We start from the raw sequence: 12,838 nt of genomic DNA, 5'->3' as shown, positions 1-12,838 counted from the left end.
TCCTTAATTTAAATATGAAACAAGGCTGCACTAAGATTGTGGGARAGGAGGAATAAAAACTTTCTTGTCTTAAATACAACCTCTGTGGTATATTTGAGGGCTTTCAAACTTTCTCAGCATTGACAAGATTTTACATAAGTATATTCTCTAAGCTATGTTGGAATACCYTTAGATATACAAATCCATGTTACACAAAACAGCATTAGATCTTGTAAATGGGCTCGTAATAACAAGGAAGGAGGGTAAGGATGCTGCTACATGTGAAAGGAAGTATATTAGTATGCACAGAAAATATATTGTCTTAGAGTTTAGTCGTAAAGGGCATCAAGCATGGAGATGCATCTCTTAAAGTGTTGATGCCTTAAACTGTGAGCCAGTAGAATACTTTTATATCAACTGTACAGCCTAATGCTTTGCTTTTAAAAAGAAATATGAAAACTTCGTTCCTTTTTCACCTTTTCCTCTTCTTTATAGTTTTTAAAAGTAGGTTACCCACCTACTGATTTAGTTTGGCGTCCTTTTTTAATTTTTTTCCTTTTTTATTAGTTTTTCTCTTTTTTTCTCTTTTTTTTTTTTTTTTTTCTTTTTTTTTCAATTTTTTTTTTTTTACTACTTACTATTATTGTCTTCCATTATGTACAATAATCTACATTTAGACTGAAGACTCAAGCTCTTCCTAAACGTACTTGGACTATCTTGTAAAGACTTTCCGCAGAACTGATGAAGTGGAAGACAACCTGACAGATAAAAGGAAGGATCATTTCAGTTCTRCTCTCTTCCCCAAGTTTTAAAACTTTGTCTTTCAGAAATTTTTTGCCTACTTGCTGTCCTTTCACCTCCCCCAGGCAGCCCCTTCTGAACTTGAGTGAACTTTCTATGTGTTTCCCAAACACAATCCCTCTATATAGAGCTACACTAAATTCATTCATTCTCCAGCCAGTAGTTTAAAAACAAATAATTGATAAAACACTAAAAACAGCCTACATGCCCCTTCTGAATTATTCTTACCAATGTGTACATTTAAATAACATCACAAGTTGTCTTTTACTAAAAATTTACCAAAATATTTTAAACACATAAAAATGTAAAAAACAAACAAACAGAAAAACAAACAAAAACCAAAAACCCAGCATAAACATTGCTTGTATAGGCATTGGTTAGAAGAGATTGTTACACTAAGGAGTATATTCAAAAAGTTTTTCTTTCAATATTGTCAGTTTTAGTGCCATGGGTTGAAAGGTTAAGGACAATGAAACTTAATATGACCCTGTCTTATAGCACGTAATAGATGAGCGGGAAGTCTGAAATGTAATTAAAATAAAGGTTCTTTTTGGTTATTGGAAGATGACWGTATAAGCCTGTAACTAAAGTGGCAATTTAAGTATGTAAAGGGAACTTAGGAACCTGAAGAATCTGTAAGGAAAACTGTATGGGAAGGTACCAAGGCAGCTACCAACAGATGGGCCCAGGGGCATTATGGAAAGCTGTCAAAGCTGTCACAAATTGGAATTTTGAATATAGCCCTTAGTTTGATCATATTCATGTAAAATTTAAAAGCTGCCCAGCATACCACGGATAAAGTTTATTTTGCAAGCCATCCACTGCCTAAGRGGGCAGTAATATTCAACGTGAAACTGCTGAAACTCCGGCGTCTGACGGATTTCATGAAGGAAAGAGATTTGAAGGTCCGACTCTAGGAGAACAAGGAAAAGAGGGAACACAAACAACAACAGTCCAAGGCCTACAAGAAAAAGTCTGGAGAAACTCTTCACAAAAGCATTCACCTCTATGTTGCCCATTAGAAAGTCATAGCTCCACCTCAGGGCCTTYCGAGCTTCTTTCAGTTCTTCCTCCTCTGCAATTAAAAATGCATTTTCATCTGCTTCAAGTTCCTCAAATGAATCAGTATCATCTTTCTCATTCTCTGCTCTTGGACAGGTATCAAAAAGCATGTCAATCTCATCATCAACAGGTGTGGGCAGCAAGCTGGCACTAGGATTGTATACCAGCTCTGAGATGGTTAATGGTTCCTCTTTCATCTTCTCTTCCTGTTCAATGGCAAGGTCAACACTCTCCTCAGCATCCTTTACTGGAGAGCTTGAAGTCACAGGTACTGAAATCTCATCTTCCTTTGGCAGTTGGATACCTGAAAAAATGAGATTAAAACAATGATCCTAAATTTTTGACACCCTGGTGGGAAAATTCAGCCTTCCAATAGTATCTAACACATGTTTGTAAAGAAGATTCTGCAATAATTTTGTATGTTGAAACCAGACTGTACACAATTTTAAAATCCTGGAAAAGCTTTCTGAAGAGGGCAATATCTTTACAACACTGCAGTACACCAGATCTGCTTAAGAGGGTTTGATGCAGCTACTACTAATAGTAGTCTAGTGCAAAGCAAAAAACAGAGCATCTTATTTTCTACCGGCAATCTGATTTCTGGTATAAATTAATACCTATTATATGCGTGAATTGTTGCTCTTTGGTGTATAATCTAATAATAATAACAACAAAAACTAYCCAGCTTTATTCCTTTGAGATAAATGAGTGTGGTAAGATAATAGTTAAGGCTGAGAATAAAGCATGACATTAAAAAGAGACAGTAGATTATGATGAAAAATTCATGCTAAAAAGGATAGAAGGAGAGGAAAGTTAACACATTATGTGACCATTAGACATCATTGAAACAGCATTTTAACAGAAAACAGCATTTAAACCTGTTAAGAAAGCTCCTTCTCATGTCTTTTTTTTTTTCTGCTCATCTAGTCCTTTGTTTCTTTTCTCTCCTACATTTCTCTTTTCCCCTTACAGAATAGACTTTCTTATGACACCRTTCTCTGCCCAAGTTCTCTCTTCTCAAAACTTACTCTCCTTTTCCCAGTCTATCAGCAATAAATTTGCAAAGAAGTCTTGCTGTTTACATTACTCARTACTGCAGTGGCTGCTATTAGTTGACAGCAGCAAGAGTGGAAGGGAGGAGAGCTAGGCACAGACCATCCTTACAAAGTGATGTTAAGGCACCTCCTCATGGAAATTTCCCCTTTTATTCAAAATGCCCCAGACAGATCTCTTCCCCAGYAATTCGTTAACTTTTCCTTGCTCCCTAGGAGCACGGCCATGCCTCCAGATGAGGTTTCACATTTTGGCCAAATGATCAAAAAGACCATTTCTGCTTCCTTTCATTTCATCACTGATGAAGACAGCTTGGGTTAGCATCTGATGTTTACTTCCTGAGCTGGACTGCCATATGTTCTCATGGAGACACATTATCAGGGATGGAGAGAGAGAGCAGGAGAGCTCCTTTCAGCAGCAGATGTGAATAGCTGAAATGAAACATTGTCCTCAATAAGGAAAATTAGTAGTCTAATAATTTAATTAGTTTCATTTTCATAAATTTAATTTGACTGCCTAGCTAATAATTCCTTGCCTCAAATACTTTGTCCTCTCTCATCACAGTCAATTTGGAAATTCATCACATTTCAGCATGAAACATGTTATGTGCTGGAACTTAATTGTCTACACCAGTCTTTACATAAATAAATACACTTTCCACAGTCATCATGAGGAGGACACAAACCAACTGAAACGAGACACAACAGTGTATGAACACTAAGAAGTGAGAACAGATTTGAGCGATCTTTCTCCTAAGCATACTGTAACAGAAGGTCATGCTGGATTCACAAACCATACTGAGTCACTTGAGAGTGCACCCATGAGACCTTAGAACACAAAAGCCAAAAATTTTTAACTGTGGTGCCCAACATTAAGTGTCTACACATATCTTTAGAAACACAAGTATTACAATTTGATTTTCAAATGCACTTTCCAATTATTCTTAATATGAGTAAAATTTAAGTTAAGCCACTTAATTAAATATTCCAAWGTGGTTTAAAGCACCTAATTTTACTCTCCCTAATTTGAGAACTCTGGTCACAGGCCTGTGTATACTGACTTAGGTGCAAAGTCTGTAATATAYCTTCATCGTGTTTCTCATCATAGAAAGGGACAGCTGCAGCTACCACAAAGAAAGGTCACCCCAATTTATGATTCTTGAGCCTCCTCTTCCTCCACAGAGTAAATTCCAGCATGATAAAATGCATAGTGAACATGAACAACAAATACCATATTATCTTTCATTAAAACTGTATTTTTCTCAACTGGCAAACTTCTGACTTTGAGATTAACCTGTTAAGTCTCTGTCAACTGAACWGTTTGTATTAAAATTAGAATGTGTTGCAGCTCTGATTTACATTCCACTACTTAATTTCAACTGCTAACAGCAATTTTCAACTCCTTTATTTGTTGTTTAAACTTATTAAGTCAAAGCAACTGCACTTTACATCAGTCAAATACTAGTGTAAATAAATACTTGAAAATTTAGAATGGGCATTAAATGCTGCTGCTTCAACTACATTTGATATTTTAAAAAATTAAATATATAAAGCCGTTCCTCTTGTTCTTTCACATTCCCTGTAAYACCACAGCATTTCTGAACTCAGGGACTGAGGAAAGAACAGGCTATTAACCACGGTCAATGTGACTGATTCCAGCAAAGTGCCAGTCATGTTTCAATAAATAGATTAGCATGTTGGACCATTCGTGCTTGGATGGTTTCAAAGGACATAACTGTAAAATCACTATGGCACACATCATGCTTATGCAGGTCYGAAAATATTAAAGTACCAAAAATCAAAATCGTTCCACAGTATGGAACTGTAACTCCAGTAACACAAATTTAAGAGAGAAGAATGCTTTTCAGATTTTATACTTTTCAGATAGCCCTCAAGAAGCCAGTTATCTGAAGTTACAAAATCAAGTTAAAAGAAAACAAAAAGCCTCAAAATATTTCAAAGGAAATAGAGAAACTAAAAGTTAAAGCAAGCCCAACTCAAATACCCTTTCATTATTCTGCAACTCAACTGCAAATCCTTTGCTCCTTTCATATGTAACAATTGTTTTGCTACTACCCTTATAAGGCTAATATTTCGCATGATTTGTTCGAAAGATTTTGAAAAGTCTACTATTTCTTTAATAATAGTTTAAATTTATATTGTGTTTACAAGTTGAGCATTAAATTACATTTGAAAAGAACCTCTTCCTTCTGTTCCTCACCTTATATTCGTACTAACAATTTGCTTTCCATAGATCAGAAACTTCCAATATAGATTACTGGAATATCAGGTAAATACACTCAGCTTTATTTGTCATATTTCCACAGCTACACTTCTGGCAAATGAACAAATTTTACAAAGCCAGGGATCTCGTTATCCTAGCAAAACTCAGTATTCCCCTTCCACCAAATACTGTGATTGTCCCAAACATGAACAGCTGAATAAAACGTGATATTACTGGGGTCATCTGCTGTGAACATGAACATGAAAGAGGTCTGACATAAAAGTTGTCAGCCGCTAGTATTTCTAGAGGGGCCAAAACCAGCAGCTGAGGATTAGCAAGATGAAGGACAGCTCTAGCTCCACCATTCTTAAGAAGCTGCAGTTGCTGGAAACACACTCCAGAAAAATATATCCTCTGCTTATTAAAAATTTCAGTTCACACATTGTCTATTAGCCGGATATCCTACATACAGCTTTTCTTACTTGAAATGCAAACATAATTACACACCTGTAAGAGCTTTGCATAGTGGAGAAAGGAACAAGTGTGAATATATCCCTATTTTAAACAGAGAAATTGAAAATTAGATATGGAYCAGAGAGAACAGTGCTAGGAATGTTTCATACATGCTTGTAAACAGATGAGGCCAGCCAGGCTTCAATTAGAACAATTCCTTCCTGTCCTTTCTACTTCTTCCTCCAGAAATATTGGGTATCCTTTGCTTATTTTCCATGTTGACAAAATTAATTTTACTATGAATAGCATGACCTTTCAGAAGGAAGGAGAAAGTGACCTTCTCACACAAGCAAAGTGCCTGAATGCGACAAATGGAAATGTGGAAAAATGAGGCAGGCTCTAGAATTGCACYGTATTTAAGTATTTTCCTACACAGAAGCTATATGAAGCAGGATTTGCATCACAGACAGACCTCCCGCCCTCAGAAACAKGTCACAGATTTGTACCATACCTATGTCCCGTGCCCATAAAAGACACTTGTTATAGTTTTGCAAGGAGAGTTAATCAATGACAGTTTATAGTAACTCCTCCTCAGGCAGTGACCTGGTTTTCCTGCTGGCCATTACCGTTTGCTTTAGTCTGATGGGAACTTCTAGAAGGGAGCARTGCCCTGTCCCAGCTGCCAGCTCACATGAGTAGCACATTTGGTGGCATTACAGTTTGCCYGCCAGCTGTGCTGTGCGTCATGATGTTCAATGTCATGACTACTGAAGCCACCTGAGGCCRCTGCTCTGCTTTGCTCGCCCCACAAAGGGCACCCAAAGCACAGAGACAGAAGCAGGGCAGAGCCAGGAAGCACAGTGGTCCTTCTGGGATGCCTCTCTTCAACCTCCCTTTGGCCCRGGAGGAGTTCAACCCAGCTTTGTTGATCCCCTTCCAGAAACACGGTGAAGGGACTGAAGGGAGCATCAGGGAAAGTCATGGGAGCAGGAAGGAGAATGCAAGGTGCACCTGTCAGCAGTCCAGAGAGGAAAGGACCTGGTGATGGACTGCAGAGACTCGGTGTCCAGCAGCAGGACAAGGAGAGTGAGACTGAAACGARCTGAGCACTGGTGTGAAAGCTTAGCACCCGAGCAAAAGGGCAAGTGGGACAATTCAACATCCCCACTCAGCTTGGGTGACCCCTCCTGGCACAAGCCAGCACTGTTCTGAAATGGTCACCATTGCAATGGGGTTCTCTCRAGGAGTTATTTCCCCTGTTAGGAGTTTTGCACAAGCTAAATCCAGTCCTTTGGTGCTGGTACACCAGCTTTATATGCTGATTTTTTTTTAATSTATATTTCAAAAGAAATAATATACTACAAATAATACTACAAAATCAAAGTGTTCAAGAGCAACTGCAATCCCAATGTAAAATCTGCTATGATTGGCGTCATAACATTAAACCAACAAGATGTCTTGCATCTATTTGGAGCCCATATTTAACCTCTGAGATTAAGAATAAAAAAAATACATGTCAATAATAATGCTTTTTCAATTTTGTTACTATATTTCAATCCAGGGAATTAGGTGCAATCTCATAGGTTCCACTGTTTCTCCAGAGTCATGAATTCAAGCAAAAGCAACYGGGAGCTGTTGCTACTCAGAGACAAACCACCAAACAAGAAACAGTTTCTCCTGTATCTACTGCACTAATGCTTTCTGATTTTCAAAAGATACCAAAAGAGTGACAATATTCTAGTCTTTGACAGAACATTTTCAGTTAATTCTTTGACTAAAAACTAATTTCTGCAATGAAGATTCAATACAAAAAAATTATATAGGTGAGTGAAAAGCTTAAATCATTCAACCCACAGATGCCAAAATATCCAAAGGAAACAATACCACAGAAAGTATGGAAAAACAAATTTCAAAATGGTTTATGACATTRAGAAAATGGACATATTTATTGACAGAGGGCCCTCTGGATCTTTGCAAAGGGATTTCCTAAAAAAAACCACAACTTTGCTGTCCAAAGCAATACTGAACACATTTAATTCCTTGAGTTGCACTCTTCTCGTGTGTAGTGAAAAAGAGCCATAAATCAGACTCTGCCCAATTTCCATCTTCCTCCACCAGCCCCAGTATTATTATTCAGTATATGAAATTATTCAGTATCTAGAAAAACAAACCAAAAAATGTTACAATCTGGAAACCTCATTAAAGTAAAAAGCTGAGCTGTCTCCACTTCTGTATTCATCTCACTTTCAAAATCTACTACCGACCCCTCTGCCAGTTTAACAACTATTTGTTTTGTCATAAATTACTACAGTTTCAAAGTACATTTTGTTTCCCCCCCCCACCTCAGTTCAAGAAAAATACAACGGCAAAATTCCAGTCCCTCATTTGCTACCAATTAATAAATCCACAATTTTCTGTAAGATAATATATCAAATTTAAGTTCTGCCTCATTCATTCTCCATTTGCAACTTTGTTCCTGYCAGTAATTTGCCCTTATTCTCTGCTCCATTGAAGCAACATCATCATTTACAGCACAGTTCCTTCTCAAGCCTCAACTGTTAACAAACTAGGGACAGAGGGTTTAAAAAAGGGKTTGATAAGGGTAAAATAAATGTAAATTTACCAGCCCCTCTGGCTGTGATCTTGGAGCCATGCCGCAGTAAACGAATGCACACTTCCTTGTTGCAGTGGTTAACCATCCGCAAATGAATGCTTCTCTTGGTCTGGATTTTTACAAGACATTTCACCATTTTGACTATTAATTCCCCTACTCAAAGTCTTCTAAAGGCTCTCTCCATACCAGCTTTGACCTTTTATTAAGTTCCCACTGAGTTTAAAGAGGCTAACACAAGTCACTCTCAATGAATCAAATGACAAGCTTCTAACGTGGCCAACAAAAATATCTCACTAGGGAACAGCACCAGGGGTTATTTTTAAACATTTCCAAATGTCTCATAATGTACAATACAAACTTTCACAGCATCCATCTCAGTTAGCAGTTGCTAGCWTAACAGCTGAACCACACACAGAGGCATAAAAATATCTAAGGCACCAAAACATAGTGCAGTTAGAAAAGAGGCCAGCACTCATAGTCTGCTTTTCACAGAATAAATTACATTGTCTCCATTACTTTTCTAAAAAGCTTTAATTTGGCCAATAATATCAGTTCCCCGTCACTACCTGGGAATTTTTTGGGGAACATGCAGATACAATGGAAAAATCCTATGCTATGCTTACAAACCTTAATCACAAGGCAAACTAATGACTACAAACACACTCATTTCTAGGCTAGAATGAAAACTGACCTGCCCCTGTGAAAACAAGAAGAGAAAATTTCAAAGCCTGGGAAAAATTCCTCTCTTTACATATGTGCTCCAGTTCCCTCTTGTGGACAACTATTGGACAAATTCTTATCTGCCAGAAGGAAATGTTCCTTCAGGAGGCTGGGCACTTCCCTGTTCCCACCAGCAGAGATATTCAGGTTCCCAAAAAAGCATGATACGTGAATGTTGGCTGCTGATAACTTGCTCCAGCTGGGAGTTGGAAGGCAACCACATCTACCATCACAGTATCCTAGTGGGAAAGAAACTGCTTCCAGGTACACCAAAGTCCCAGAGAAGAGATAAAGTGGAAGTGATATGCTGGTGGGGTTGTAGCCTCTCACTTCCCAGAATATTCATCCGTAATGTTTATCRTATGTTGTGCTCAGTCTTCATTATCTGACATCCTTGTTCCCTTTGGACCAAAGAGACAGTGATCTGCATACAAATATGTGGGAAAGAGAGGAGTAGGGAAGGGAGTAAAACGTAAATTTTACACCAAGGTATTTCTCCCATGAAAGACATCTGCYTCAACGGAGCTTCTAGAAAGCATCTTTATGGTGGCTCCTTTCCTCACACAGCCTGTAAAGTACAAATATCCAGCAGAGGTCCTGTTCACTCCCTTCTCCTGCAAAGCAAAGATTTCTCTCTTCCTTTCCATCTCTAGCACATTCTTGTGGGTGTGAGGAAAGATCAAGCATGCTTTGCTTTCTATCTCCATTTTGTCCTTCCCCTTCACAAGTAACACTCTGTTTTCTTTTCTCATTTTTATTCTCATAACTGTTGTAGCTCCCAAAACAAGATCRTTAAAATCTCACTAAAAAGGGTTGACTCTTGATTTGTGTGCACGACTACAAAAACTGGAAAGCATAAATTCTTACCAAWATCTAACCACCAATGTGTCCAATAYACAAAGGAAGGCCAAAACAAGGACACAAGTGTCAGTCAGACAAGGTCGTGAAAGATTTCCAACATCTGAAACATTTCCAAATGCCTCATAACATACATTACAAACTTCCACAGCATACATCTCAGCTAGCAGTTGCTAGCATAACAGCTGAACCACACAGAAGCATAAAAATATCCAAGGCATCAAATCWTGGTGCAAGGAAAAAGAAAGGCTAGTGTGCTCCTGCATACTGATGCTTAGAAACAGAATGTATCATTTTTGTTTCACGTGACCATGTTCTTGCAAAAGAGAAATTAGCATGTGAATTTCAAATCACTCTCCCTATGTTTATGTACAAATAAATGAGACATACTGAAATCTTACAACTGATTCAGAAATTCCCTGTCTCTATTAACTCTGAGCAACTGACTACCTAAAAAAGAAATTTACCTACAGAAACTCTATATGCCTCTCCCCTACAAGCAAAGCTTACACAGCTGAGAACTCTCACACAGACAGACAATAGACTGATGGTAGCAGGTGTGTACTCATTGTCACAGAATCACTAAGGCTGGAAAGACCAAGTCTGTTAACCCAGCACTGCTGTGTTCACCACTAAACTGTGATCCCATGTGCCAAGGATGTTGATTTAACCCTGGACAGTACATTCCAATGCCTGACCATCCTTTTGGTAAAGAAATAGTTCTTATATCTAAACTACACCTCCCCAGGTGTAACGTGAAGCCACTGCCTCTTGTGCTATTATTTATTACCTGGGAGAAGAGGCCAATGCCCACCTGGCTGCACAATCCTTTCAGGGAGTTGTAAAGAATGATCAGGTCACCCCAAGCCTCCTCAAGACTAAACCACCCCAAATCCTTCAACTGCTCCTCATAGGACTTGTGGTCTAGACCCTTCACTGGCCCTACGGCCCTTTTGTGGACACACTCCAGCACCACAATGYCTTTTTGCAGTGATGGACCCCAAAATGGAGCACAGGATTCAAGGTGCAGCCTCACCAGTGCTGAGCACAGCTTGATTCTTGTTCCATGTGTAGCTGAGCACATTACGTTTCTTGTAATACTGCAATATAGATTCTGTGGCTGCCTTCTTTTACAATCTGATTTTGGCAAGACAGATTACTGCCTGTCCTGATGGCTTGGCAACTATTTTTCAGGTGGTAGTCCATTGTCTCTGGATTTTCTATTGCCAGATGCTATCAGGGCTTCACTTATTTGAGTAGACCATTTTTTTTTTTAAAGGCAAAACTATGGTTCTTCAGTCACAGGATATTATTGTGGTTTTGACAAAGAGATGAAAACTTTTAGGTCACTTGATGCCTCTGTGCTCAGATTTCATGCATGAATTATTTGGCTGAAAACATTGACTTTTCCCTTTGGAACAACAAAAATGAAGGTATGCTTCACTGGGCCGAGACATATACAGAGATACCAAGGCTGTTTCATGTCTGTAGCCCACTAAAAGCAGTTTCCCAAGGCAGTTGTGTCAGTCTCAGGGCTGGATGCTTCCCCTCTCCCTAATAGGACCTCATTTGACCCCCTTGATGAGCTACTCAAAGGTCAGGCACTGCACAGTTAAGGGATTGTTGTTTGGTTTTGGATTTTTTTTTGTTTGTTTCATTTGGTTTGCTTTTGTTATTGGGTTTGGTTTGTTTTTGTCATTGTTTTAAATTTACTTTATTTACCTTTTTTTTAAACTCCTTCTCCCTAGGAGTTAAATCACACATCTGGTGTGATTAGCACTGGTGCAAGGGAGAAGCTGGGAATCCACAGAAGTGGATGTTGGRAAGGGAGCCAGTATCAGTGTCAGAGAGCTTTGAGATCAGCTCAAGTTCCAGTTTCATGATATAGCCAAGTTTCCTGCAGGAGAASACTGTAAAAGGCTAAATACCGTTAATTTAGCAGCTGGTGGTATTTAACTACACGTAAAATATTSTACAGGAAACCCACCAGCAAATATTTCTATTAACTCATCATAGTTTAAAAAAAAAATCTGACTGAAAGGAAATGTGATTTTCAAACCTATGTAACAAAAACATTTCAAACAAGCACTGTCTGTGAGCACAGAGCAGTAAATCACCAGTTCCCAAAAATAGATTGCATTGCCTGGAGTTGTGAGTGTGGTTACAGGAGTCTTACACACATCAAGCTGTTGTTACTCTGCAGTGGTGACAACTGCCCAGAGGAAACACAGCAGTGGTGCTTGGCTGAAAGAGCCAAAATTCTCAGATACATCTATTTCACAGCAGAGGTTGACAAGTAACTGTTAAAACCAACAACTGCTGCTGCTAATTGTAATAAGGAATGCACACAGACAAGATAATTCACCCTGTTCTTACTACRTTCAGTGTCAAACTCCTAAGAATGAACAAACCATGTTCATATGACTCCTATAAAATGAAAGTAGGACATACTCCCATGAAAATGAAGATCCTCAGCTATCTTYGGTTTCCCATTAAATGACTGAAAAAAAGCAACAGCAATGATTGTACTTCCCAACCTCTTAAAAAATTACCTCACTACATCTCAAGCAAGAACCACTGGCCGGCTTTGTTTGGTTGACTTCCTTTTTTGTTAGGAAGAAGGCAATTATCCTCATTTAAGCTGGCTATGATGTTCATATCATTGTTTGTAGTGACTGTATCTCAAAAAGGAAAGTGTGCAATGTGAGATTTAACATATCAAGAAATAAACAAATACATGGAAAACCTTGTTCTACAAAATACATTCAAACTGATCTTCCAATAACATTCCTTTTTGTCCAAGAGATTAAATTAACAGATCTTTCCTAGCTGACCTTCAAATAATGTCCTTTTTTGTCCAGGAAATTAAATTAGCAGAGAGTTTTTCCTAACACTAAAGCAGAAAGAAAGAAATAGAAAAGAAAAGGCGATCAAGAAAAACAACATATCCAGCTTTAAACTGCCAGTTTTCACTCCTGAGCAACTGCTGGCACTATTTAGGAAAAGGTGCCCTGTTGATATTATTTATTTCCTAAAATCCTTTTGCCTTGCAATCTAAAAGTTTTTGTGTAACAG

General features: G+C 38.3%; 1 protein-coding gene across 1 annotated transcript in view; it reads right to left on the bottom strand.

Moving 5' to 3' along the window:
- Positions 1–590: 590 nt before the first annotated feature.
- The window catches only part of FRMD3 (FERM domain containing 3), a 69,021-nt gene continuing 56,773 nt past the window's right edge, over positions 591–12,838 (bottom strand). The window contains exon 13 of the mRNA XM_057370034.1: positions 591–2,146. Coding sequence (XP_057226017.1) covers positions 1,551–2,146 — 596 coding nt within the window. The 3' untranslated portion in view covers positions 591–1,550. The remainder of the gene's footprint in view (positions 2,147–12,838) is intronic.

Source organism: Malurus melanocephalus, unplaced genomic scaffold, assembly GCF_030028575.1.
Source record: "Malurus melanocephalus ecotype Western Australia unplaced genomic scaffold, MMel_1.1 scaffold_117, whole genome shotgun sequence".
Classification (NCBI taxonomy): domain Eukaryota; kingdom Metazoa; phylum Chordata; class Aves; order Passeriformes; family Maluridae; genus Malurus; species Malurus melanocephalus.
This window is presented reverse-complemented; position numbering and strand designations above follow the sequence as displayed.